The following is a 25,963-nucleotide window of genomic DNA, read 5'->3' on the forward strand; positions in this document are numbered from 1 at the left end:
ATGCTGTTTTGACATTAACCCCTTTGGAGCTGGGAGTTGGGATTTCCCAACATTAAACGTGAACACATTTCGCAGAAGCTTTTAGCATCGGATTATCTGGACACTCACACCTAGTGTGAGTGTTGTGACTAAGTGACCTTGTGGCAGAAGACCAAGCTTTAAGGGATTGTGGACTTTGCAGATCCTGACGCACTATATTGTGTGAGTAGTGTATAAATAATATCTAAACAAATTGTGTATTACAATAGAGAAGGGCTTTTTGTTTTTTAAATGTAGCTCTTTTAGAAAACGATGAAAAGGATGAAGAGGATATGTCTCTGGATTCAGGGGATGAAATCTCACATATAGAAGTATTCAGCAATGTTCATTCAGAAATATTGGCGGGAGAAACCAAAGGATCAAGTGGAACAGATCAAAAAAAGAATATCCAAATTGAATTGCAGTCATCTCTTGATGTGCAAAACAGTTTATTAGAAGATAAGACTTATTTAATTGATTGTGAAGAGAGCGCTCCTATTGATAGAGTATGCTCTGAAGGAGAGAACAGCAATTCAGCAGAACAGGATGCGTATAGCGACTTTCAGGCTGACCAAAATCAGTTACAAATGTCCCATCAGTGTAGTCATTTTAATGTTCTCACGCACCAGACGTTTCTGGGGACACCATATGCCCTTTCATCAACTCGGTCTCAAGAAAATGAAAATTACTTTTTATCTGCTTACAAAAACTTGGGTACAGAGAAATCTCCATTAAGTTAAGGATGTGTTCAAGGAGAAATTACAGTAATTACAAAAAAATAGGTTGTTGTGGACTTTTTTCAGTTTCTTAAAAGTGAATTGATGATTTATAAACAAGTTTCTTGGCCTTTCTGAATTTTTTCCTTTCCTGTTTATTTAAATCATGATGGCCTATATAACATTTGAAGCATATGAAAATTGGAAAAAAATTTTTTTGACATTGTAATCAGATTATCTCGTGTTAGCACCTTTCAGTTTTACATTTGTTACCTGTACTTGGGCTTCAAATTGAAGTCTATTTTATATGTAAAATTTGATGTTTATAAAAGAACGGTAAATAGTAATGGCTTTCTTTAATGTCAGATGATAACTAATTTTGCTGAAATGTCAACTATTTATTTTGATTAAAGCTTTTGTATAGTGTTTTTACACAGGTATAAGCCAGCAGTGTAAATATTTATAGGATTTTGGCTTAGTACCTCAAGCTATATGTAACAGTACAGTTGAATTCTAGGTAGTAAATCTATTGTATAGAATACCAAGTGGAATTTTCTCAGTCTTTAGGTTTAGCTGTGAAAATATTTGCTTCATTTAAATTTTGGTTAACTTTTTGAGATGTCTTTGATAAATACTATTTTGTGTGATCCTTTAGTTAAATGAACTTTTAAAAATGGGGCTTCTGCTTTCAATACTATTGGATAATTTGGAACAGATCTTGAAGTTTTAATTAGAACTTGGTGTTACACTAAATGTGGAGATCGATTTTTAAACCCTCATCTCTTGCCTACTGTTACTAATGTTAACTTCAAAAGAGAAAAACCAGAGTGAAATGAATTTGTATTATTTCATTAAGAGTCTATCCTTGTGTTAATAGTACTTTTTATGCCCTAAAAGAACTTTTAATAGAACAAATGAGCAATGCTGTTAGCAGGTCAGGAATCTCCAGATTCTACTGTGGTAAGTAGAAAGTACTTTTATACCCTAACATGACAAGAGATTTTTTTTTTGAACTATAAACTTTATTGTACTTAGAAAATACATCATTTCACTACATAATGTAAAGTTTGTCATTGTGCACTTGAAAAATGCTGTTGCGTGGTGAGCATATTTAAAACGAAGAACTAAAATTATCTTCTTGGTTTGCAGTTAAGGGTATGAGATTCGTTTCCAATTCCTTTTGTTTCTGGAGAAGACCCTGCAATCACATTGATATTTTAGTGAAGGTATATAACCAACTTAAATATTTTTTCTCTTTCATATTCCTCTTAATACATGATACAAAATATTATTGAACTCTCAGGATAGAATTGTTATTAGACATAGCTTAAGTTTCTTTTTCTTTTCTTTTTTTTTTTTTTTAAGTAATTCTTGTAATTTGGGTGTTGTCTAGCTAGAACCTTTTCTACTATGAGAACAACAGGGATAGTTTTTGTTTTTTGTTTACCACTATTGGATTTCTAAAGTGAAATCTACTCTCAAGTGCTCTAAGAGCATGAGAAGACACAGTCAGTCTTAACATTCCCAGTGTTGGTCTCGGCTCTGCTGAACAGCATGCATAGGGTTATGGTGAAGTGAAGCATGAACATCCATTCCTTCCTTCTCTTGCTCCTTTGTTCACCCAGGTTGAGTCCTGAGCTGGAGCTAGCTATATGTAAGCTCTCAAAGGACACAGGTAAATGGTGTCTGAGCAGAGGGTAAGCACCACACAAGCCAAATTTCCCCCAAATACAGTGTAATAGCCCCAGGATAGGTTTCAGCACAATAGCAGATTTTATTTTTGCCTGTGTAAAAGGTAGTAAAAATGTATAATTTCATTCTTTGAACAGATCTATTCTGTTCTTAACTTTAAAAAATGGACCATATTGGTTAAAATTCATTAAAGCATAATTGTATATTTGTTTCTTGGTTTTAGCACTTTATTGTGTTTTGATGTTTTAAATGTACTTTTTTGTTTGTTTGGTTGGTTGGTTTTCGAGACAGGGTTTCTCTGTGTAGCCCTGGCTGTCCTGAAACTCACTTTGTAGACCAGGCTGGCCTCGACTCAGAAATCCACCTGTCTCTGCCTCCCAAGTGCTGGGATTAAAGGTGTGCACCACCACCGCCCAGCATATGTACATATTTTAAAATAAAAGTTGTCTTAATATGCAAACTGTCTCGGGACTTTGATTCTTAGATCTACTATATGTAGCCTGGACTAGGATCCTCCTGCTTCCCAAATGTTGATTATGCAGGTGAAAATGGTAATTTGAGAGTAAATTCAAGGAAAAAGGTTCTTTTGATTTCTGCTCAAGGTTAATATATAGGAATTGAAAACATAACTGTTATAAACTGGGGTGCAAACACTGCCACCATATAAAGAGAACAAACATCTAAAAACAGTTACTTGGTGAAGAGCGCATACCTGTCTTAGTTCTGAAAGCCCCTTAAGGATAGCTTGCTGTCGGTCCCTGTTTTTCACTAATTTAGGATTAAGAAGTGGATCCCTGATATGGTCAAAGTCAAATAGCTCTTGTTCTCGGGCACAATCTGAAGGACAAATTTTACAATAGTCAAATAAATTCTTAGGACTTAGTTAAAGCATAGACTAATATTGAAGCAAATTTAGGGTTGGGAGGTCATTCAGGTTTGTTTGCTTGCTTATTCTACTTAACTTACCATGCGATTTTTGGTATTGGTTGTCCTGGGTTGAAGGCCTAGACAAGGGTGCATCTGGATCAAGATAATAGATCTCATTTGTTCGAACGTAGGGAATAAAATGGGATGGCTCAGACATCTCATCTGATACTTTAGTATGACCATCTCCTGAGGTCAGAGTCTCCTTTTCAGAGTCATTGTTTTTTAGTGGTAAGTGTAAGACATTACTTTGAGTTTGTTGAGTTCTGTTTTTTACTGCTGGTGATGTTTGAAACCTATTAAACAAACAAACAAACTTTAATAAATTCTATGGAATCATAGATGGTTGTGAGCCACAATGTGGGTATGGGCAACTGAACTCAGGTCCTCTGGAAGAGCAACCGGTGCTCTTAACTACTGAGCCATCTCTCTGGCCTCTAGAAACTGCATCTTTTAAACATATCTGACCACATTGCAGTCCATTCAAGATGTGCATGGTCCTTAAGGGATACTATATATAGCAGTCTATAACTTTTCATAAAGCAGGACTTATCATAAAGTATGCAGTGTTGTTGTGTATATACACACATATAGACAGACACACTCCAGTGGGGGCGGGGGAGTTAGATTCCAACAGTCATCAATGTTGGGTGGGTTCAACCACATTTTTCTTTATATGATTTATCATAAAGTGATGCCTGAGCTATATGAACTAAAGTTGCTGTTCGAGACAAGTCTCAAACTAAATGCACAAAGATAAAGAATAAAAACCATTTGACTAGTCTAAACCTCCCACCCAATTAACTGGATTTTTTTTTAAAACAGTTTTCACCAATCTGTTTCCATATCTGATTTGTCCAGGCTCCTATTCTATTGTTAATAGAAAACTCAAACCTGTTCAGGCCCAGTCCAGCTAAAAGCCATAGTAAACCTTTACCCAATCAGTGAAAGCCATACCTCTTTCCTATGACTGCCTTCATCTGCATGTGGAGCTGTCACACAGATTTTGAGTGGATATTTCGTATCCCACAAAGCAGCACTAAGTAAATAAGTAACACACATACCTTTCTCTACTAACTGAAGGCGTTTTCAGAGGTTCTTCTACCTTAAAGATGGATAGTCCAAGCAAAGACAGGATAAGTAACATTATCACAGTCCCCAAATACTTGTAAAACGTGACTTCTGTGTGTGCATGCATATATGTACAGTGTGTCCACGCAAGTCAGACAACTCAGACGAGCTGTTTCTGTCCTAGTGACTCAGGTCATCAAGCTCTGTGGCAGGTACCTTCATTGGCATCCCACCAACTTCTCAAACATACTCAAATAATATAAGCATGTCTAAATAAGAGATGCTGTATGAAATAAAGTATAGTCCCAGGGCTAGGCCAGGAACACTTTCTGAGTTTTATTTTAATAACAGTATTCTCATTAATGCACAAAACTTCATACAGTTACTTTAAGGAAGGCATTCAAACATTCTTGACCAGCCCAAAACTACACTGCAGTGATCCACTAGGATGACCATTTTGGAGCTTTGCTTAGGTTTTGTTGTGTTGTTTTCCAAGACAGGGTTTCTAGAACTTCCTCTGTAGACCAGGCTGGCTTCAAACTCCCTAGCTGCCTCCCGACTGCTGGGATTAAAGACTTGTCCCACCACCACACCAAGCTCTGTTTTAGGGTTTTATACTTTGACCACCATATTTTTTTTTAATTTGTCCACTCCCCCCCCCCCCCCCCCCAACAACAACAACAAAATAAGCTTTAATCTTCTTTGAGGATTCATGTATCCTCCTGCCTACATTTAATCCTTTTGTTACCTATTTCTTGATCTCCTTTCTAAATTTTATACTATACTTCCATATTTACATGTTGTAAGCTAGGATACATCCTCATATGAGTGAGAATCTCATCTTTTGTTTTTGTGTGTGTGTGTTTTTCCCCTTTTCTGAGTTTGGGTTACCTCAACATACTTTCCAGATCCACCAATTTCCCTACAAATTTGATGAGTTCGTTTTTGTTGTTGTTGTTTTTTTCTTGTTTGTTTGAAACAGGGTTGATTTCATTTTTCTTTACATCTAGGTAGTATTTCATTTTATTTATGTATGATATTTTCATATGCACTTGAGTAAAGAAAGCACTTATCTGTATAAAGATGTATATATACATAATAATATATATGTTGATTATTTATATTTGCTTTTGGGGCTACAGTTTCTGATGCAGCTAGCCAAAGCACAGACTATACAGCATTCACAGTTCATACAACGAGCATGGCTGTCTTCCTCTGACATAATTCTCTATAAACTACTTTAGATGAACCATGGCCTTCTGAAAACATGGGTTTCAGAAACTACTCTGAATTCAGAAACATTGAAATAAAAGAATCTTACCTTTTTGATAAGATGCGACCTGCTCTCTGACTCAGTTTCTCGATGAGATGAAGCAAGAACTTCTGGTGAAATGCCTCTGTTTTGGGAGAGATTCTCGGGATTGTTTCTCTCCACTAAGTGAAGCAGCTCCATTTGCCTCTGTACCTTTTTTTCTTCTTTCTCCTTCTGGAGATGTGCAGGGTACTTAGCTGATGCAGGAATGTACCTTTTGAGAGGTTTGTTTATATTCCAAGCAGGCTTCTTAGGACATTTCTTCATGAGTTTTGTTTGTTTCTCTGTTCTTCTGTACTGATTACACTGGCCATTATGCCAGCTGTTTTCTTTGTCTAAATTAGTGCCTTTATTCATACTTAGTTCTTGCTTCTCTTTTCTAATGTCAATCTGTCCACTGAATTCTGCAGAAATCTCTGGAGAAGAAAAGTTTCTAATGCCCCTCTCTGTTACCGATCCACAGGGTGGTAGCGCATCATTGAAAATTCCTAAATTTACGTCATCTAAATAAAAATTACAAATTATTAATTTTAAAAACATGGTAAAATACACAATTTCTAATCACTTTTCTCAGTTATTTAATGACTCACAGTAGCATCTATTTCTTTGGGGCGGTGAGGCATGCCACATCATGCACAAGGGAGTCAAAGGACAACTTACAAAGGTTGGTTCCTTCTGCCATAAGGGAACCAAGGATGGAACTCAGGCCCCTGGCCTTGGTGGCAATCACTTTTACCTGCTGTGCTAGCCTCCATCCCTAAGAATTTAATCCTCAATGAAGCTTTACCCATTAAAGAACTGCTAATATCCCCTTCGAAAGAAGCTCAAAAACACCATTCTACTTTGATGTTCTAGAAATGACTACTCCAAGTAGCCCATATAAACAGCCCAGTTGCTACACAGCCAGCAATTAGGAAGCAGAAGCAAGAGGATCAAAAGATGTCCAACGCCTGCCTGTTCTACAAAGTTCCAGGAAGCAAGTTCGGGTGAAGGCCAGACACCCTATCAAAAACTGAAAAATTTAAAAGTGATAGACTGGCTTATTTAACTAGCGTAAAGTTCTCAAAGTTTATAACCATGTTAGATACATGCCAGAATTCCCTACGCTAATTCCACTATATAAGGTATGCCTAGTTTTGTTCATCTTTATAGACATGAGTTAGAAGTAAACTATGTAATGCTGTTGTGAACCCAAGTTTCTATTATTTCAGGAAGACCTGGATTTTTGGGTTTTAGATGTAAGTTTTTTGAGCCACTGTAAAAACTGTTTTCTACATTTTTACATTACCATTGATAAAGCTTTTATAAGAGTTCATTTCAGCGGCACCACAAATATCACAATGCCCTATCACACTTAAACCATCTCTTCATGCAAACGGTGACTAATTTGGTGTACTAAACTAAAATCTCAAGTAACTGGCAGAAAATAGTGATGTGTTTGTGGCTGATTACTCCAGGAGAGAGGTTCTTGAGCCTCAGGAGAATAACTAATAATGATAATAATACCACCCCCCATGTCTGAAAGAAATATCATGTTAGATTCTTGAGGGACCCTTCCCAGCAAGGAACCCCTGCGGGAGGAGGAGAGTGACCAACAGACTTGCAGAGAGCCTGACTGTGAGCCTGGGCAGAGCTCTAGGTTGCAGTTTCAGGGTAGACAGCAGTTTTGGGGTGGGGTCTTTGGTAATGCAGCTGCTTTTGAGTTATCACTAATATTCTACAGTAATTCCTGGCCCAGAACCCTGTCAGTAACCCCAGTAAAAATCACATTAGTTCACCAATAGAACATGAGTGCAATTGTAACTGGTCTCGTGGCTTCCTTTTTGTGTGGGATATGTTGCGTCTCCCCGGGAAAGTCTGAGTACCATGTGGATAGTCTGAGTCTGAACATCTCTAACTCCAGAGTAGCTTGGACAATGTGATCCTTTGACTTAAAAGTTAGTATAGGATCATCAGGAGCCATAAGTAAATACTTAACAGGAAGGCCGACTGGTAACTAAATGGGAAAAGATAAAATAACTTCACAGAACTGAGAAAATGAAACAAAAATGGTTTCAATAAGAAGCCTCTGAGAAAGTTCCCTCAAAAAATCTCTAAGCCCAGGGGCTGAGCTGGCTCAGCAGTTCAGAGCAATGCTGCCCCTGAAGTCTGGCTCTCAATACCTATCTACCTATATAACTCTAGCTCCAGGAAATCTGACACCCTCTTCTGGTCTCCATGCCCTGCACTCATTTACACAGCCCACACACCCCTATACATATAAACTGAATTAAAAATACTTTTAAAAATGATTCAGGGGTATCCAGTATGAATGCTGCCTTTTTAAAAATTTAAAATGTGCTGTGTACTATCAGTCACTGGGGTGGTGCAGATCAGAATCTAGGTGTTGCAAGGCCATGGAAAGGTAAGAATACCTCTATACCACTAGTGAGACTGGTGCTCTAGATGATGGCTCAGCAGCTCCCCAAATGCTTAATGACCTATCTCAGAACTCGGAAACTCTAACTCCTCTCTCCTTAGAGAACGAAAAATTGATAACTATTCATAGTGGCACTATTTACAATAGTCCTAAGTATAAATAACTGAAATATTCATAGAGTCATAGGCAAAATCCAGTATAAGACACAGTCAATGGAATTGCATCACAATAACATCTACAACATAGATAAACCCTATATCATGCTGAAACTCAGTGTTAGCCAGACACAAAAGAGGCCATTACAGCATAATTCCAATAATGAAAAGTAAAAAACGCACAAATATTCTAAGACAAAATGAACTGGAGAGATTGAAGAGAGTAAAACTGTGAATTACTTATCTCTGAGTACTGTGCTCAGTTCCAACACAACACACACACACACTGACAAAACTGGAATGAAATTAGCATGGCCCCCGTGCAAGGAAAACATGCAACTTGGTTAAGTGTTCCTGTAATTTTAAACAACATAGGAAATAAATTTAAATAGCCGAAAAGGTCCTAAGACTGTGACACTAACTACACAGGTATGAGCATGTTAAAGAACCTAAGACAGCTAGCATGGTGGTGTATACCTTTAGTTGTAGAACTTGGAAGGCAGAGGCAGGGAAATTTCCGGGAGTCCCAGGCCAGTCTGGTCTATACAGTGAGCTTCTATGCATCAAATAGTGTCCCTTAAATAGGTAAGATGTGGTCTAGACATTTGGCTTACTGGGAATGTTTGCCTAGAATGTGTAAGGCCCTTGTTCCCTGAACTACAAAAGAAAAGATGGGGGAGAACTTTTTTTCTGTGTGAGTTAGATCTCATCATAAACCCAAAACTAAAGAGACCCCTTTATTTTGTTAAATTTCTGAGCTAGAGACAAAGTAGCTCAGGTTGGTAAAGCACTTGCCTAGCTATCATGCTCTACATCTAGGGTTCAGTCCCCTAGTACCACATAAAAGGGGCATGGTGCTACATGCCTTTAATCCCAGTATTCAGCAGGTAGAGGCAGGGAGATTAGTTCTAGGTCACCCTTGGCTACAGGAGACCTTTTCACAAAGGCAAAATAAAAACCCATCAGATGTTTTCATTTTAAGTGTGAACCAGAACTTAGAACACTTCACATGAGTACCTGTCTGCACGCCCGTGTCCTTCTTGGGAGAGGCTGTTGAAGTGGCGGCTGCATGCATTTCATCAGCAGCCTCCTCAGGGTCACTGTGGGAACTGGAGATGGTAGTGAATGCCTTATAATCCACTTGTGCTGTGTCAAATAGCAATGAGAAACAGACCTGAAAATGACATCTAAAGAGTACCAACCAACTCATGTTTGTTGAGGGCTAGGGACAGAGTGGAGTGACAGTATGCCTAGCACACAAGTCCCTGGGTTTGAGCCCTTGCACTGAAAGATGAAAGTAAGCTAGACTTTTTGACTTAATCACCATAAACTGTAGTAAAAATTTTTGAAAGGTGAGACTTAAGATTGTAGCCTAAATTTATTACGAAAAGTTACCTGTATTCTTAGCACTTGCTGAATTAAAAAAAATCTAAGAATGCATATTAAAGTACATATGTTAGCTATTTCAGGATGACTAGAAATTTCTATAGAAAAGATACTGCAAAGTAATGTTTTAGGACAGCTTTCTAAATTAGTAAGGATGGCTTAGGGGAAAAGACTCAATTCCTTTAAAAAAAAATACTTAGTTAATGTGTGTTTCTAAGGAATTAGAATAGACAAGTATTTAAAACCATCTTTAAGATCAAAACTGTAAGTTTTGATTAGTCCCTTACCGCCAAGATTTTGAATCAGCCTGGATGTATCATGTCCCTTCTGAGCCAGTTCTCTGACTCTCTGCTCCTGTTTGAGCCTCTGTGCCAGCTCCTGAGCTCGCTGCATTGTGTGGAATAGCTCGTTTGTCCTTAGAGTCATGATCTCCTATCAAGAGTGACAAACGCAGGAGAACAGTTACCAAGTGCATTCAATGGTGTGACTGTTGGATTCAGTACAAGGGCTCATGCTCTCCCTACGGATCAGACGCTGGTCTAGATACAGTCAACAGGGCGAAATTCTGGCCTTTTAGAGATTACAGTTCTAATGTGCTGTTTTTGTTCTTGCTATTAGACATGACTGTGTATACCAGGTTATCCTTGAACTCCCAAATGCTGGGATTACAGGCGAGCACTACCACCATGCCTAGCAGTCTCAGCCTACTCAAAGAAACTGAAGTGCAGGCTGTTATGTCCCCTATCCATGTCCCATTTTTGAAACGTTGCAAGTGAAAACTGGCAAGGAAGTGCAGACTTTGTGTTTTTAAAGCTGACAACTGAATTATCACTGGTTGATCTGCTGTTTCTTAGGTCAGCTCAGACATAGCCCCTGGACCACCCTACCTACCCTGTCTGAATCAGTAATGGAGGGTTTTGCTACACAGTGAGACATCAACTCTTCGAAAAGGCTATTACTGAGCCCAAAGAGGCCTCTAACACAGCAAGGAATTTCATCACAATCCCAGCCAGTCATTACTCCTTTTAATATCTAGAATCATTACTTTAGATTTATTTAGGGGTGTGAGGAGGTGGTAATGGCATTACAGTGTGTATATGGAGGTCAGATGTCAACTTTCAGAGTCCTCTCCTGGCACATGAGTTCCAGGTACTGGAAGAGCCCTTATCAGTTGAGCCATGCTTGCAGGCCTAATACCTAGAATGATTAGGTTCTATGTATCCAGAGCACAGTGCTGCATTCACCCTTCACAGGCCAGGCATGCAGCATCTGCCATCTGGCCCTCGCCAAGCAGCCCTTTCCTAACTCTGCTGTAATGTCTCTACATGCAGCCCATAATTCAGAATACAGACCTCGGTCTCTTCATTTCTTGCACGCTACGAGAACCTACTTCTTTCTGTTTCTGCTTTAGAATGTCCTCTTCATACTGCCTCTGCATCTCCTCCCGTTCCCTTGCCAAGCGCAGCTCCAGTTCCTGCTCCTCCTTCTTCCTTTGTTCTTCCTCTAGTCGCTTCTTCCTGCGGTTCTCTTCTACCTGAGCCATGATTGCTTTCTAGTCATAAATAATTACAAGTTACTGTCACAAATAAGAATGCATGCAGCATAGCTTTGATGGTGAGAACATGATTTATCAGTTATACACAGAGTGGTGTTGGGGGAGAATTGTGCTTACTGAGCCTGTGTAACACAGAGAGTCAACTAAAGAAACCACCTCTGCACTCAAGCACGCTGCCTGATAGATGGGAGAAGCTTTCAGCTTTTCACTGAGCTCAAGAAAGAAAATTAACTAACCCAGATTACTCATATAAAATGTTTAAGATGAATTACTGAACAGAGGCTACATGCTGAGTGTGATCTGTGCTGAGCACAGTGGTGCGTGCTGAGTGCCTATCTGGGTTGAATACTTGCTGAGAGGCCCCTGCTACTTAGAAGGCTTAGGTAAGAAGACATTTGAGCTATATCAGAACAACATGGTGAAAACTCACCCCCTGCCCGCCTCATTTCAGAGAAAGAACCATCAAAAAGTCACTCCTCATTAAGTCCCTCTAATGTCAGCCTGCAAAGAGTTTATCTCAGCCTTATATTAGGACTAGACTGCACAGTCAGAAGTCTACTTTGATTTTTTAATGTTTTCTTTCACAGACCTTAAAAAACCTCCGAGGAAGTAGCCAATACTTAATGATAGTACAGTCACATATACTACACACTCATTTAAAGGCTCCACTGAAAGGCAGACAGCATGGTAATAATACTGTCTGGTCCTCAGCCCTAACTTCATTCTCATATGATCCAGCTGTGTCAAGAGACTAGATTTACAGCATGATATAACTGGACCCAAGCTGGAAATATATATCAGGATTTCTAGCTGGGTGTGGTGGTATATGCTTATAATCCTAGGATTTGGGAGGGCGTGACAGGAAAATCAAGAATTAGAGGCCAGCCTTGGCTACATAGCAAGTTCAAGATCAGCCTACGACATTAAAGGTTGTCTCAGGTAAAAAAAAACATTACATTTTCATTTACCTAAGTATAATGCTGGCCATGATCATGACTGCCTAAGGCAGAGAACACTGTTTTACAGTGTGAAGCACACTATGGAAACACCAAATGTTTCACAACATAGTACCTGATGTTCTAATTGTTTTTGTCGGCGTCGTTCCCGCTCCTCAATCTGGGCTGGATCCAAGAGTGCAGTCATAGAACGGAGAAAGCTGTGAAGAAGCATACAGAGTTACTCAAAACTCTAGAAAGGTTGACCAGTTTTGGCTTAAACTACATCTGCTAAGCATTTCTATTTCAAAGACTGCCAAAGCGAAACTAACTGGACATGGTGACCGTTCTATTCAAACGCACATTCTTAAAGGAATCAACAATGAAAAATCAACTTACTTTGTTTTCGGACCATGTGATACAGCCATCTCCAGAACAGGTCTGGCTCTTTGTTCTTTCTCTGAAGTCTCCACCTGGACTCCAGGTGGAGGTGTGTAAACACCATTGACATCAGCCAGTTCCTGAGTGTCGGGAGACACACAAAGCGACTCCAGGTGTTGGTGTGTTAACTGAGAGGACAGTCGAGACTGGGAACCAGGATGACTCTTTAATGAATCAAAATGCATTGCCCATCTGTCATGTTCCTCACCCTAACAGTGACAAACAGGAAATGCTCAGAACTTTGAACTATTCCCATACAGAATTATAAACAACAAACACAGACTGGAAGTCACCACTGATGAGATGGAGGCGCAGTGAGTAAGCTCCCCAGCTGTGCTTTGAGGAAGAGCCAGGACCCAGTTCCCAGCACCCACCCACATGGCAGCCAGCCATTGCCTGTTACCCTAGCTCTAAGGGGTCCACACCCTCGTCTGGCCTCTGTGGGCACTGTATGCATCTGGTGTAGATGTTCATGCAGGCAAAACACCCAGACAAAAAGAAGGGATAAAAATCTCAATATTTTAAAAGAAATTCAGTAGTATATCCATCATAAAAACTAACAAAATTGTTTATTTTTTGATTCCTTATATAATTAGAGAACTGCCTTAGAAAATGGTCTTTAAATGCATTTCTAAAGTTTTAAAATGGTATATAAAACCACACTAAGTGCACTCAGAAAAAACAATTTCCTAAAGACAAATGTATAATTTGCCAAATAATTTCAGAATCTAAGTTCGTGTGAGTAAAGACTTGGAATTTTAGGTCCCGAGTTACCTTTGAATATATCATTCTTTCCTCTGCTTTTCTTTGCTGGTCATCTTCAACTTGTTTATTCAATTCTTCAATCCATTTTCTCTGCTGCTCCTGTTTAATGGCGCTGCAAGGGGACTCCAGCAGTCCTGCTTCCTGAACAAGTCAGTAACCGGGTGAAGTGAGGCCTCCACAGTATAAACCTTACCAAGGTACTCACATAGATCTAACCCAGGAAGGTGGATCTCCCTAGGAGAAGCAATACTGTCAAGCAAAGATTCTGACCACACGACTAAGGAGATGAGCTCCGATCCTTAGAATTGTGTCTTAAACACACACTGTAGATGGTGTAAGGCACCTCAGTACCCAGAAAGGAAATGTTTTCTTTCATTCTTCATTTAAAGCAGTCTATAAAAATAAAATTTGGAGCTGGGCGGTGGTGGCGCACACCTTTAATCCCAGCACTTGGGAGGCAGAGGCAGGCGGATTTCTGAGTTCGAGGCCAGCCTGGTCTACAGAGTGAGTTCCAGGACAGCCAGGGCTATACAGAGAAACCCTGTCTCGAAAAACCAAAAAAAAAAAAAAAAAAAAAAAAAAAAAAAAAAAAATTTGGGGCAGAGGCAAGCGGATTTCTGAGTTCGAGGCCAGCCTGGTCTACAAAGTGAGTTTCAGGACATCCAGGGCTATACAGAGAAACCCTGTCTTGAACCCCCCCACCCCCCGCCCAAATAAATAAATTAATTAATAAATAATAATTTGGGGAAAGACTATTCTGGTGACTGCATAGATCTTCCAAGAATAAAAACAGCAAAACAAGTCAGATCACACCCAACTTCACAGGTAGTCGCTCCCCAATGTTGCTCACAATAGCCTTGGAAGGATGAAGAATGAAATGTGGTCCGTACATACAATAAAATACTATGCAGTTGTAAAGAAGACTGGAAGTCATGAAATGTGCAGGGAAATGGATGAACTAGAAAATATATGTGAGGTAACCCAGACACAGAAGGACACATGCTGAATGTTCTCTCACTGCGGTTCCTAGCTCCAGATCTTTAGATGTGAATATATAACCTAGCACAGCTGTTCTCCACTTGGGAGTTGTGAGCCCCACAGGGGTCACATGTCAAATACTGTGCATATCAGATATTTACATTATGATTCACAACACTAGCAAAATTTCAGTCATGAAGTAGCAACAAAGTAATTTTGTGATTGGGAGTCACCACAACATGAGGGGCTGCATTAAAGGGTTGCAGTGTTAGAAGTCAAGAACTGCTGACCCGCAGAATCGAGAAAAGTGAACAGGACTGTGGAGTGGGGTGAGGGCTACTGAGAGAAGTGGCAGGAAATACAGGAAAATGGAAAAGGGGGCTTCAACTGGGGAAGGGGGAAACAGTACAGATGGAGGGAAAAGGGGAATTATTTTTAATAAATATTACAAGTATCATATTTATCTAAAATTATACCTAAGCATATGTGTATACAAATATATATAGTTTGAATGAAGTTACAAGACTTGGGGTCAAAGTACCTTCACTAAGAACCTTAGATTATCTAACAAAACCCCTAATACCAACATGAGAAACCTCCTTTCAAGTTGCTAGTCAAGAGAGCCCACGAGACTCCCAAAGTCGAAGGTAAGTCTGTATATACTCTTGGAGGATGTGAGCTGGAACTGACCTGAAAGCATCCTCCTTGAAGACTAGCTTGCATAATTCAGGAGGGCAATATATGAGCATGTGAGCTCAGGCCCCACTCACTGAATTGGGAGTTCCAGGTCTAAGTGAGAACTCTGCCTCAACACAGAAGGTGAAGAGTGATCTAGGGAGACACCAGAAGTCACTCTCAGGCTTCCACACGTACAGCTCATACTTAAGAATATACATACAGATGTACAAGCACAGCACACGCACACACACACACGCGCGAAAAGGTGAAAAGCTAAAAACGAAAACAAACAAAAAAACAACAAAAAAAGAAAAGGCTCAGAATCATTTCTTTGAAGCAAATATGCTATACACAAATCAAGGACTGAGGATTTAAACATCAAAGTGCTAATACTTAGGACTCAACATCTAATGTTGCTCTAAGTAGTGGCCATCCATCCAGCCTGGAAGGCCATCACCTGACAAGAAACTTGTGACAGAATATCTGAAGAAACAGCATAAGAGGGAGACAGGGACAAAGGGAGGGAAGGAAAAACAAAGCATGTCTTCATCTAAAATTAAGTACCAATAAAGGTGCTAAGTCCCACAAACACCACCTATCTAAAGGATGCTGAGATGTAAACATCTATGGATGATCTGATAAGGCTGTGAGAGGTGTCAAGAATCAGCGGTAGATTTCTGTGCTAGTTAAAACCCTAACTGCACTAGGAAGGAACACACTCCGACGCATGCCCCTCTTTTTGACTATCAGACTATTCAAACATTGGGCCCCCTCTGCTGAAGGAGGAGGTCGAAGCCTGGGGCAGCCAGAGGAGGAACCTGTTCCTAGAGAAATGCCTTGGTAGACAACTCTGCAGACTGACACCGTGGTGAGGAACAGCCTGGCTGGATGCCTAGTTACGTACACCTCACCTTAATCTTTTCTGCCAAGCCCCTCCAGATGGATCTGGGGACATGATGGATCTTTCTGTCCCTCTTCCCAATGTGACACCACTGAGTGAGTCTTCTTTTCTGCTTTTCAGTATTAATTTGGCTCTTTTAATGAGCTTTCAGGTTTGGCCAAAGCTGGCCAAACCTGCTTTGTTGGGCAGATGCTGTGACTCAAGTCCACTAACGACAGAGCTGGACAGATGGCCCAGCAAGAGGCATCTGCGACCAAACCTGAAGACCTGAGCTTAGTGCCCAGGATCCACACGGTGGATGAACAGAACCAACACCGGGAAGTTCTCTGAAAGCTTCACTCAGAGTGGCGTACACATGCCCACATACACTTAACACACACTAATAAATGATAAATGCGGAAATAACACTCTTTACTGCAAGGCCACTTAAAAACTACAGATGGAAATTTAGAATATTAGTTTGGTCCGTGATTAAATACTGTGTCAAACCTAAGAAGAATACAGGTTTTCAGTTTTAATCAGTAAGCACTAAAAATAAAATTAATGATGACAGCTGCCTGGAATCCTAGCACAAAGCAGCTGAGGCAGGAGGATTGCAACAAGTTTGAGGCCAGGGCTATATAGCAAACTCTTGCCTCACAAAGAAAACAAAACAAAACAAAAGAAAACAAAACAAAAAGGTTGCCAGAGTAAATCATATAATTTGAACACTACTTCATTTTAAAAGTTGTAATATGGGGCTGGCGAGATGGCTCGGTTAAGAGTGCCGACTGCTCTTCCGAAGGTCCTGAGTTCAAATCCCAGTAACCACATGGTGGTTCACAACCACCTGTAATGAGATCTGCCGCCCTCTTCTGGTGTGTCTGAAGACAGCTACAGTGTACTTACATATAATAAATAAATAAATAAATAAATAAATAAATAAATCTTAAAAAAAAAGTTGTAATAAAGGTCAGGCATGGTGACACACATTTTGAACAGCAGCAGTTGGGAGGCAGAGGCAGATCTCTTTGCGTTTGAGCCAAGACGGGTCTACAAAGTGAGTTCTAAGACAGCTAGAGCTACCTAGAGAGACCCTGACTCAGAAAAAAAGAAAGAAGAAATTGGTAAAGATGGCACACAAAGACACAAGCAGAGCGCTCGACTGAACTTGGTATACTGACCTTAGGCTGGTCATGGACTTGAGACTTCTCACACTCTACGTCAGATGGCTTCCAAGGGTTATGCCATTTTTGGGAAGCTTCTTTCTCTTTCTTCTTTAAAGCAACCTGTTCATCTGTAAATAATGTGCTTTTAAAAAAAAAAATGTCCAAAAACTAAAAAAAGAAATCATGGAGACAAATCATGACCTCTTATAGAGTGCAAACGGAAACAGTTAATCCCAGTTGTTTGCGTGGGAGGAGACGCCTGACAAGTCAGAAAGGAACTCTGAAGGATGCGGTAGCACAGAAAACACCGTATCAGAACCAAACGCAAGTGTAGCACGGACAGTTACAGCAGCGTTTGTACGACAGTCCTCAACAGTGTGGAACAGTTTCTCAGAGCACTTGGCTTTGCCACCCACTCTGCGGTTTGACCTTCCTGCATTATTATTCCTGACAGACTTAGACGCCAAACTTCAGGGTCAACTGCAGGCTCAACCACCTCCGACCTCTGTAATAGACAAGCTGCTCTTTTGCCAGCAAAACTTTGGTTTCTTCTGTGAAGTGGAGTAACAGTATTGCCTATTTCAGGGCAAGCTCTAGCTCAAAGAGGGGATAGCAGTCCCTTCTCACTAACTCCCGGAAGGGAGACAGGAGCTAAAGCTATAGGCTGCTGAGATGGCTCACTGGGTAAAAGCGCTTGGAAAAAGAGAACTGACCCTGTACAAATTGTTCTCTGACTGCCCTGCCCCCTGTCTACTTATCATTTTGATAATTAAAAAAAAAAATAAAGCTCCCAGTACCATCACAGACACAGACACAGACACACACACACCTGAAGTGAACTAATTTTTTAATATAGCCATTCCTTAAGCCACAAGATTTTCATAATAGAAATAAATAAATAAATAAATAAATAAATAAATAGAAAAAGTTTAGGAGTATTTATTTGCAGGGCTCCAGAAGGATACCAGTGTGCACCCTGCTTCTGGTGCACTGCAAAGCACCAAAGACACAGGACACTGTGAAACTCCAACGCTTCTTAGGAGCATGCAAAGAACTACAGATGTCAAATCCTATCAAACAGGGCTTAATATACTGAGAGGTAACAATAGTCTACAAGCCAACAGAACTATCATGAAAGGTACAACACTTACCCAGCTCTTTTTTCCACTGGGCTCTTCTTGCTTCCAACAAACTTTTATCACGTTCCCTTTCCCCCAGCGTACTGAATATGTCAGCTGGTTTCCATTCATTCTCTCTAAGATAAAACATACATATAAGACGGGCGTGGTGGCGCACGCCTTTAATCCCAGCACTCGGGAGGCAGAGGCAGGCGGATTTCTGAGTTCGAGGCCAGCCTGGTCTACAAAGTGAGTGCCAGGACAGCCAGGGCTACACAGAGAAACCCTGTCTCGAAAAACCAAAAAAAAAAAAAAAAAAAAAAAACCCATACATATAAAAAGCCGGGAACCTTATTATGTTTCTAGGTGACAGACTGCATAAATCTTAAGTAATAAGCTTTTAAGTAGCTAGGTCTTCAGAGTACAAGACACACAATGGACAAGCAGATATGTCGCCTACAGATATATACCCCGGAGACAGACGGGTGTCACCTACATGGCAGCTTTCTGCTCGCACTGCTGAAATGCCTCTTGAGCTCTCCGGTGGGCATGCTCATGTTCACTCGTGACAGGGGAAATGGCCTCCGTGTTTTGCAGGAATCCTGTGACATTCACATCCTTTGGCTGACTAGGAATATTGCTTAAATGTAAACTATCTTGACCTGGAAATAAAATGCATGTTTTAAAATCACATCGATTGAAATACTTTACCATAACATACTCCTATACAATTGAAAGAAAAGCTTTAGCAGGCATGATGGCTCACACCTATCACCCTCAGGTAAAACTCAGGAGGCTGGGACAAGAGGATCACTCTTTGAGGCCAGTCTGGACAACACACCAAGTCCTGGGCCAGTCTAGGATGCAGAGTGAGACCTTGTCACAACAAAAGAAATACATAAAAATTGGCAACTGTGGAGGGAGGTGCAGATCTTTAGGCTCAGAATTCAGGAAGCAGAAGCTGGCTGGTCTCTCTGACTCAGTAAGACCCTGTCTCAAACACCAAACTTGTAAAACAATCCTTTATCTACCAAAACAAAACAAAACAATAAAAAACCAAGCAGCAGCAGCAGCAGTGGGTGTGATGGAACACACCTGCTATCCTGGCACTCAGCAGGGAGAGGCAGGAGGATCAGGGGTTAAAGGGCAGCCTAGGCTGCATGAGGGCATCACAAAAGCAAACCCGACAGGCTAGAGTAATGCTCAGTCAGTAAAGCACTGGCCTTGTAGGAACAGGGGCCTCGGTTTGACCCCCAGTACCAGAATAACCAGCACGTAGTGAAAACCCACAGTCTCAAAGGCATTGGGAATAAGGATAGGAGAGTCGGGAGGAAGAGTTCAAGACCACACTGGAAACAATAGCCCAGTAACAACAGACAGCCGTAATCTTTTTCTTTTGAGACAGGATACTCAGGCCAGCCTGGCCTGTATGAGACCTTACTCTAAACAGATAAATAGATCAAGAGAAAAGAAAAAAAGAATGGGACCTAGAGATTACAGCTGATTCATGGTCATGGCCATATAATTTTTTACATCAAATAAAAACAAATCTAAGTGCTGGGCATGGGTGTGACTTTAATTCCAGCAGAGGATGGCAGATCTCTGAGTTCCAGGCCAGTCTGGTCTGCAGAGTGAGTTCCAGGACAGCCAGGGCTTGTCTATTCTGCCCATCCTGTACATTCCACTCCTGGCACTGTATCCACTGGTAGGGTAGTGCACACCTATACAGCACTCAGGAGGTGGGGCAGGAAGACACAAGCTCGGTTTTCAGCTATGCACTGAGTTTGAAGCCACTCTGGGTACGTGAGGTCTCTTTGACAAAACAAAACAAAACCCTTCATTCACTCTTGCCAAAATAATTTACATTTGTGGCTTAATTTATATAATTTAAAATTATGTATAATCTATAATTATTGCATGTTAAATCAGATTTTAAGAGACACAGTTAACAAAAAAACCCAAAAACAAGGCAATGACTCTGAACTTGGAAAGCACAGTGGGGAAAAGGTAAAGTTAACAGTTCAAGAAACCCCTTACTCGCTTCCTCCTCCCCATTCTCAGTGAGGCTCACGGATCCATTTCCCTGGTTCACACTCAGCATCAAAATCTGCCGAAGCTGGTCTTGTGTGAGACACACCAAACCGCTGTTCATGGTCTCCGCTGTGGGCTGTTTTTTGCAAGGCTTCTGTTTAGTCACTGGACAAGTACCGGTAGTGGTTATAATCTTCCGTATATTAGAGGTTGTCGGTGAAAGCTCCTTTTGAACACGGACACTGTCTTTTTCTGAATACTGCTTATCCGTACCGGGTGAAAATGTCAATCTACTATTTTCAGGTTTTGCTTGTGAAGTGTCTAAAGTAGAAATCTTCTTTTGAGAAAGGTTTTCATTCCCAATGTAAGTATTTTGTGTTGATTTTAAAGTATGTCCAGTCTGTTTTGTTCTTAAAGGACATTTTGCAATTTTGAACTTATTTCCCATCTGTTAAGACACAAGTTTAGTCTTTGTGACAGTGCATAAAAAATTGACATGATCATTTTGTTTGGAGATACGACATTGCTATGCGGCCTAACCTGGCCTCTCTCTGCTCATCCCCTCTGAGAATGGAAGCCTGAACCATTACACCCAGCTAACAATCACCATTTAAAACCTGCGATTAATCAGGCCTCTAAACTTTTCTGTTTGCTTAGTTAGATACGACAACCATAAGAGGCTGTTATTGTCAAAGGCTTTGCAGACCCCCCTGAGAGATTCAACAATGAGAAATGACTTTGACTCCAGATAATAAAGAATATAAATAAAACTGTATGTTATGGGTCATCTCCATTCTATGCCAGCTTTGAATTTTGTCTCATTACATTATATAACTTACATAAACTGCCTCTTTTAGGTTATTGGTCCTTATCCCTCCATGACTTAGCTACTTGATCTCCCTCTCTCCAGTCCCGGTCTTGCGTTAATGGCTGCTGTGTTCTTCTACTCTCCATGGCCACTAACCTCCTCACATTCTCCTCCTATATTGTTCTCCACATGGCCTCCCTCATTCCCCCAGGGGTCCTATGCTGACCCTGTGGGAGCCACAACTCCAAGCTCTCTACAGTTCCAGATAATGACGACCTGCTTTCCAGCTCATTCTCCCCACCTCCAGCTCCAAGTCCTGCTTACCTGAGTGGCCTCTACTACCAGCCCATCCTTAAACCTCTCGCCTGCTCTCATTTCTCTTAAAAATCTTCAGTGTCACCACCAACTAGACATTTCTTTTGTTATTTTTCATTCTGCAGTCTATCATACATACGAAGCAAATCCTAACTCTTAGAAAAGTTCAGTTCTCCATAGCATTGTATGGTGGGTTGAATATGCTTGGCCCAGGGAGTGGCACCATTAGGAAGTGTGGCCTTGCTGGAGTAGGTGTAGCCTTGTTCGAGGAAGTATGGCACGGTGGGAGTAGCCTTTGAGAAGCTAGTCTTAGCTGCCTTTGGAACAAGAGATGGAACTCTTGGCTCCTCCAGCCCCACAATCTGCCTGGATGCTGCCATGTTCCTGCCTTGATGATAATGGACTGAACCTCTGAACCTGTAAGCCAGATCCAATTAAATGTTGTCCTTATAAGAATTGCCTTGGTTATGGTGTCTGTTGAAGGCAGTAAACACTAACTAAGACAGCATGTGAGTACCAATGGAGAAACTATGGTAACTAATTTCATTTACCCCCATACCAAGAATATCAAATAGGTTACCTGGCAGTCCTGCATTTAGCAAATTTATATACTCTCTCATTCTTCTCATTTTCAAAAGACCTAATATGTCTCTTATTCTATTCTCAGTTGAAGATTTAGCAATTTCACTGAAAATCTTATACCGAAATATTTAGAGCACTGACTGTTCTTCTGAAGGTTGTGAGTTCAAATCTCAGCAACCACATGATGGCTCACAACCATCCGTAATGAGGTCTGATGCCCTCTTCTGGGATGTCTGAGGACAGCTACAGTGCACTTACATGTAATAAATAAATAAATCTAAAAAAAAAAAATATTCTATCACTGGGGCTGGGGAGATATGATAGTGGCCAAGGCATGTCATGCTCTTAGAGAAAACCAAAGACCCGAGTTAGGTTCCCAGCATCCAGGTCAGGCAGCTCACAACTTTTTGCAACTGCAGCTCCAATGCTTCTGGCCTCTGAAGGCTCACATACACAGACCCCACCCAGAAACACATGTACACATCCAACTAAAAAGGATCTTAAACAGAAATGTATCATCAAATCTCTACTAACTCCCGTGCTCAAAGTTCTTGTCCTTTCTACCAACATACAATCCATAAGTCTCCTCCGTTTTCATTTTATTTTACGACTATAGGTGTTGTGCTTGCATGCATGTCTGTACTACATGTATGTAGTACTTGAAGTCGGAGGAGTGCATGGGATCCCCTGAGACTGGAGTTATAGATGGCTGTGAGCCACCATGTGTGTGCTAGGAATTGAACCCAGGTCCTCTGGAAGAGCAGCCAGTGCTCCTAACTACTAAGGCAGCTCTCCAGTGCCATAAATCTCATTTGGGGAGGCGGGGAAGATCAACCAAACCATCTCTCCTACTTCCTGGCAATTTTCTCTCTCTCATCAAAAAACTTCCTCTTCAGCTGGATCAAAAGTAACTGAACACAAGCATGCTATTACTTCGCTATCTAGAAAATGTTTAACCTCAAGCTCGGTCTGGTGATGGATGCCTGGAGTTCTAGCTATTCTGGAATATGAGGCAGGACATTGCAGATTGTGGAACCCCCAGGTACCAGCTCTTATGTGAACAGCTATCTCCCTTCCACCCTTGCTTCCTTCCCAGCCTGTTCTCTCCAGCAATTCACAACCTGGAGGGCAGAGCACGATGTTATCCTCGGAAGCTTCCCATGCCGCCTTCTGTGCTCGGAGGCATAGCTGATTTCTCACATAATCTGCTCTCCCCTCTTTGCTTCCAATTGTCTATTTATATCTAACCTTATTTTCTTTCTGCTATTTCTTCACTGGCAGGGGGCAGGGGACAATTTGTAGGCATTGTTTCTCTTCCACTATATGGGTTCTGGGGATCAGATTTGGAGGCAAGCACCTTTACCAGCTGAACCATCTTGCCAGCCCCTGCCTGTCTTCATTTTCTGTCTTAGTCTCCGACCACGTGAGTTCCTTAGATGGTCCATGACCTCACCAAGGCTGAAGCACCAACCAGTAGCTCTCACTAGAACATGGCTACTTCACATTCTGCACAGCTCTTTCCCTCACTGCTTGCCCCCTCAACCCCAAATCACTCAGAGAGCCTCCTCTAAGCTTCTAACTCCTGCCCCACCATCACTCAGAGCACCTCCTCTAAGCTCCTAACTCCCATCCCACCATCACCCAGAACGCTTCCTCTAAGCTCCTACCCCCTCCCCTCCACCCCCAGAGCACCTCCCCTAAGCTCCTGCTCTCCCTCTCTGGCACCAATTATCCCTCCCCACTGCTGGCAGGCTCCCTCCCTCTGTGACCCTACCTTCCTCCTTTGTTATTTATTTATTTGTTGCCTTAGTTTATTGCATTCCACAACCCAGTATAAACTCCACAGAACAGAGTTTTGTTTTGTTTGTCAACTCTCTGTCCTCTGGACCTACAATGTGAGTGCAGCAGGGTCAGTGTTTAAATTGAACATCCTTAACTACACCTCCTATGCCACTGAATTCTTTATCCTTGCTTCCAAATTAGCCTCCTTCTCAAATATACTCCCAGTAACCATGGGATCATGTCTGACCCTCTTCCGTCAGGGTCTCCCTTAGCTAACTAGCATATATTGAATGCTTTTTGTTTAGAAATCTCTTTGCTACTTATATGTCGACAGGCCTACGTTCAGGTCTTCACTAGCATATTACATCCTTCTCTCCTCTCTCCTTCCTGTCATCCCTCAAGCACTTCCTTTCTTTTTATGTGCTTAGCTTTATGACAAGTGTCAGGCAGGAATACAAGAACATGATTAAGAAAAGAGCCCTGCTGCCAGGGAGGATTAGGTGTTCCGAGTGCGAGCACTTCCATCTGTCTGTCTGTCTTTCCTTTTCTTCTGATAAGCTGCAGGCGGACAGCCAGGCTGACCGTTTGCTCCAGCTCCTTTCCTGCCACTTTCCAAAGCATGCCCCCAGCTACCTGTTGTGCTTTCTTCCAAAGAAAAATTAGATTATAGCTACTTCCCTTCTCACAAATCCTATACTGAGCTGAGCTTGGTAGTGCACACCTGCAGTCCCAGCCCTGGACGCTGAGGAGGGAGGACAACAGAGTCCTATGCTAGCCTGAGCTATACAGTGAAATCCACTTTTTTATTTATTTCTTATAAAGTCTTTAATGGATTCCCTGATAGTGTGTCACAGCATTTGCAAGGTCCTTGAGCATCAATTCGAACTCTCTACCTAAGCTTTATGTCCTAAACATCCCCAAATACACCATTTCAACAGTCAACTTCTTTCTCATCACTTGGCATCTTGTCGTATTTCCTGCAAGCCTGGACTACACTTTCCAACGGCTTTACCTAATAACCACCTTTCTCATCTCTCAGCTCCTAATTACAGAGCCACCTCACTCACGAGCCATCCCTTGGTCTCCAACACTGACTGGACTTGCTCTCCAGTGTCCTCTTTTCTGGCATCTCTAACGCCCATCTAACTCCTCAGTACAGACAGACCTAAGCCACGCTCCTCTAGAAGACACGGGTGGCTCTTTCTAACTATCCCCTCTCCTGAAGGGGACAAATAAAGCCATTGAGGCTCTAGGCCATGGCGGAGCTTGCTCGGCTGCTGGGAAAATCTACCAGCTGGAGTCTTGCCACATTCCAGTTGTGCCAGAAATAATATGCAGAAAAGTCTTCTAAAAAACCAAGAATTCTGTCATCGTGCCATGTTAAGGTACATTTAGTTCAATTCTACACACTACCAAAGAGGAATAATGAAAGCAGGCAGAGAGAGAGAGAGAGAGAGAGAGAGAGAGAGAGAGAGAGAATGTGTGTGTGTGTGTGTGTGTGTGTGTGTGTGAGAGAGAGAGAGAGAGAGAGAGACTTCCCTATAAAGATTCATTTATGTTCAGGTTGCTGAGCAAGAAAAGCAACCAAGGCCCACATCACTCCCAAGAGCTTACTGAATGAGATTATGTCATAAAACACCTTTTTAATAGTATGCTGCTTTTTCTTAACCAAGCTCATCAATACTTCTTACTATAAAGACAAAGTTCAGGTTAGGGAGCCAGCCCAGTGGTTAAAGTGCTTGCCACGAAACTGTGAGGGCCAATCTATGGATGCTCAGAGCACACTTAAATGCTGGGTACATATAAAGGTTCGTCCACAATTCTAGCAAGTAAAAAGCAGACACAGGCAATCCTCCAGAGAAAGCCGCCTAGCTTGCCTATCTATCTGCACGGAGTCCAACGGAGAGGTTGTGACTCAATAAGCAAAACCAATGGAAAGATGCATTTTTCACGTGAAAACAGGTAGGGTCAAAATCACTTGGCTTACCTTCACAGAAACTTTTGATTTATGCTCTACAAAAGAAAATAAAATTACTAAACTATAAAACCGAAAACATATTAAGGCAGTGATAAAAGAAAATGCTAAGAACGGATTAAGATGTTAGGATAAAAATACTATCCCAAAAGCATTAACCGCAAGTCCCACCTGAGTATTCCCACTTTTTCAATGTGGTGGTTCAAATATTCGCTCCCATTTCATTTTTATTTCAATATTCTTTCCAAGGAAAGACAA

General features: G+C 41.3%; 2 protein-coding genes across 8 annotated transcripts in view; one reads left to right on the plus strand and one right to left on the minus strand.

The window, feature by feature from the left end:
- Tasor (transcription activation suppressor) overlaps positions 1 to 2,886 on the plus strand; it is a 54,506-nt gene extending 51,620 nt beyond the window's left edge. For 2 of the 4 annotated variants that reach the window (XM_021181460.3, XM_021181458.3), the window contains one exon: positions 277 to 2,886. In XM_021181460.3, coding sequence (XP_021037119.1) covers positions 277 to 758 — 482 coding nt within the window. In that variant the 3' untranslated portion in view covers positions 759 to 2,886. The other 2 variants (XM_021181461.3, XM_085828469.1) reach the window with 1 other exon arrangement.
- Positions 1,735 to 25,963, minus strand: part of Ccdc66 (coiled-coil domain containing 66) — a 26,814-nt gene continuing 2,585 nt past the window's right edge. For 2 of the 4 annotated variants that reach the window (XM_021181463.3, XM_021181462.3), the window contains exons 3-18: positions 25,718 to 25,743; positions 20,250 to 20,691; positions 18,709 to 18,874; positions 18,246 to 18,349; positions 17,110 to 17,222; positions 13,399 to 13,530; positions 12,583 to 12,833; positions 12,320 to 12,404; positions 11,084 to 11,245; positions 9,981 to 10,125; positions 9,325 to 9,453; positions 5,743 to 6,236; positions 4,415 to 4,455; positions 3,393 to 3,646; positions 3,139 to 3,263; positions 1,735 to 1,932 (exon numbers count right to left, since the gene is read on the minus strand). In XM_021181463.3, coding sequence (XP_021037122.1) covers positions 1,846 to 1,932; positions 3,139 to 3,263; positions 3,393 to 3,646; positions 4,415 to 4,455; positions 5,743 to 6,236; positions 9,325 to 9,453; positions 9,981 to 10,125; positions 11,084 to 11,245; positions 12,320 to 12,404; positions 12,583 to 12,833; positions 13,399 to 13,530; positions 17,110 to 17,222; positions 18,246 to 18,349; positions 18,709 to 18,874; positions 20,250 to 20,691; positions 25,718 to 25,743 — 2,756 coding nt within the window. In that variant the 3' untranslated portion in view covers positions 1,735 to 1,845. The remainder of the gene's footprint in view (positions 1,933 to 3,138; positions 3,264 to 3,392; positions 3,647 to 4,414; positions 4,456 to 5,742; positions 6,237 to 9,324; positions 9,454 to 9,980; positions 10,126 to 11,083; positions 11,246 to 12,319; positions 12,405 to 12,582; positions 12,834 to 13,398; positions 13,531 to 17,109; positions 17,223 to 18,245; positions 18,350 to 18,708; positions 18,875 to 20,249; positions 20,692 to 25,717; positions 25,744 to 25,963) is intronic. The other 2 variants (XM_085828470.1, XM_085828471.1) reach the window with 1 other exon arrangement.

This window comes from Mus caroli, unplaced genomic scaffold (assembly GCF_978045245.1).
Source record: "Mus caroli unplaced genomic scaffold, Mus_caroli_1 scaffold_12, whole genome shotgun sequence".
NCBI classification, from domain to species: domain Eukaryota; kingdom Metazoa; phylum Chordata; class Mammalia; order Rodentia; family Muridae; genus Mus; species Mus caroli.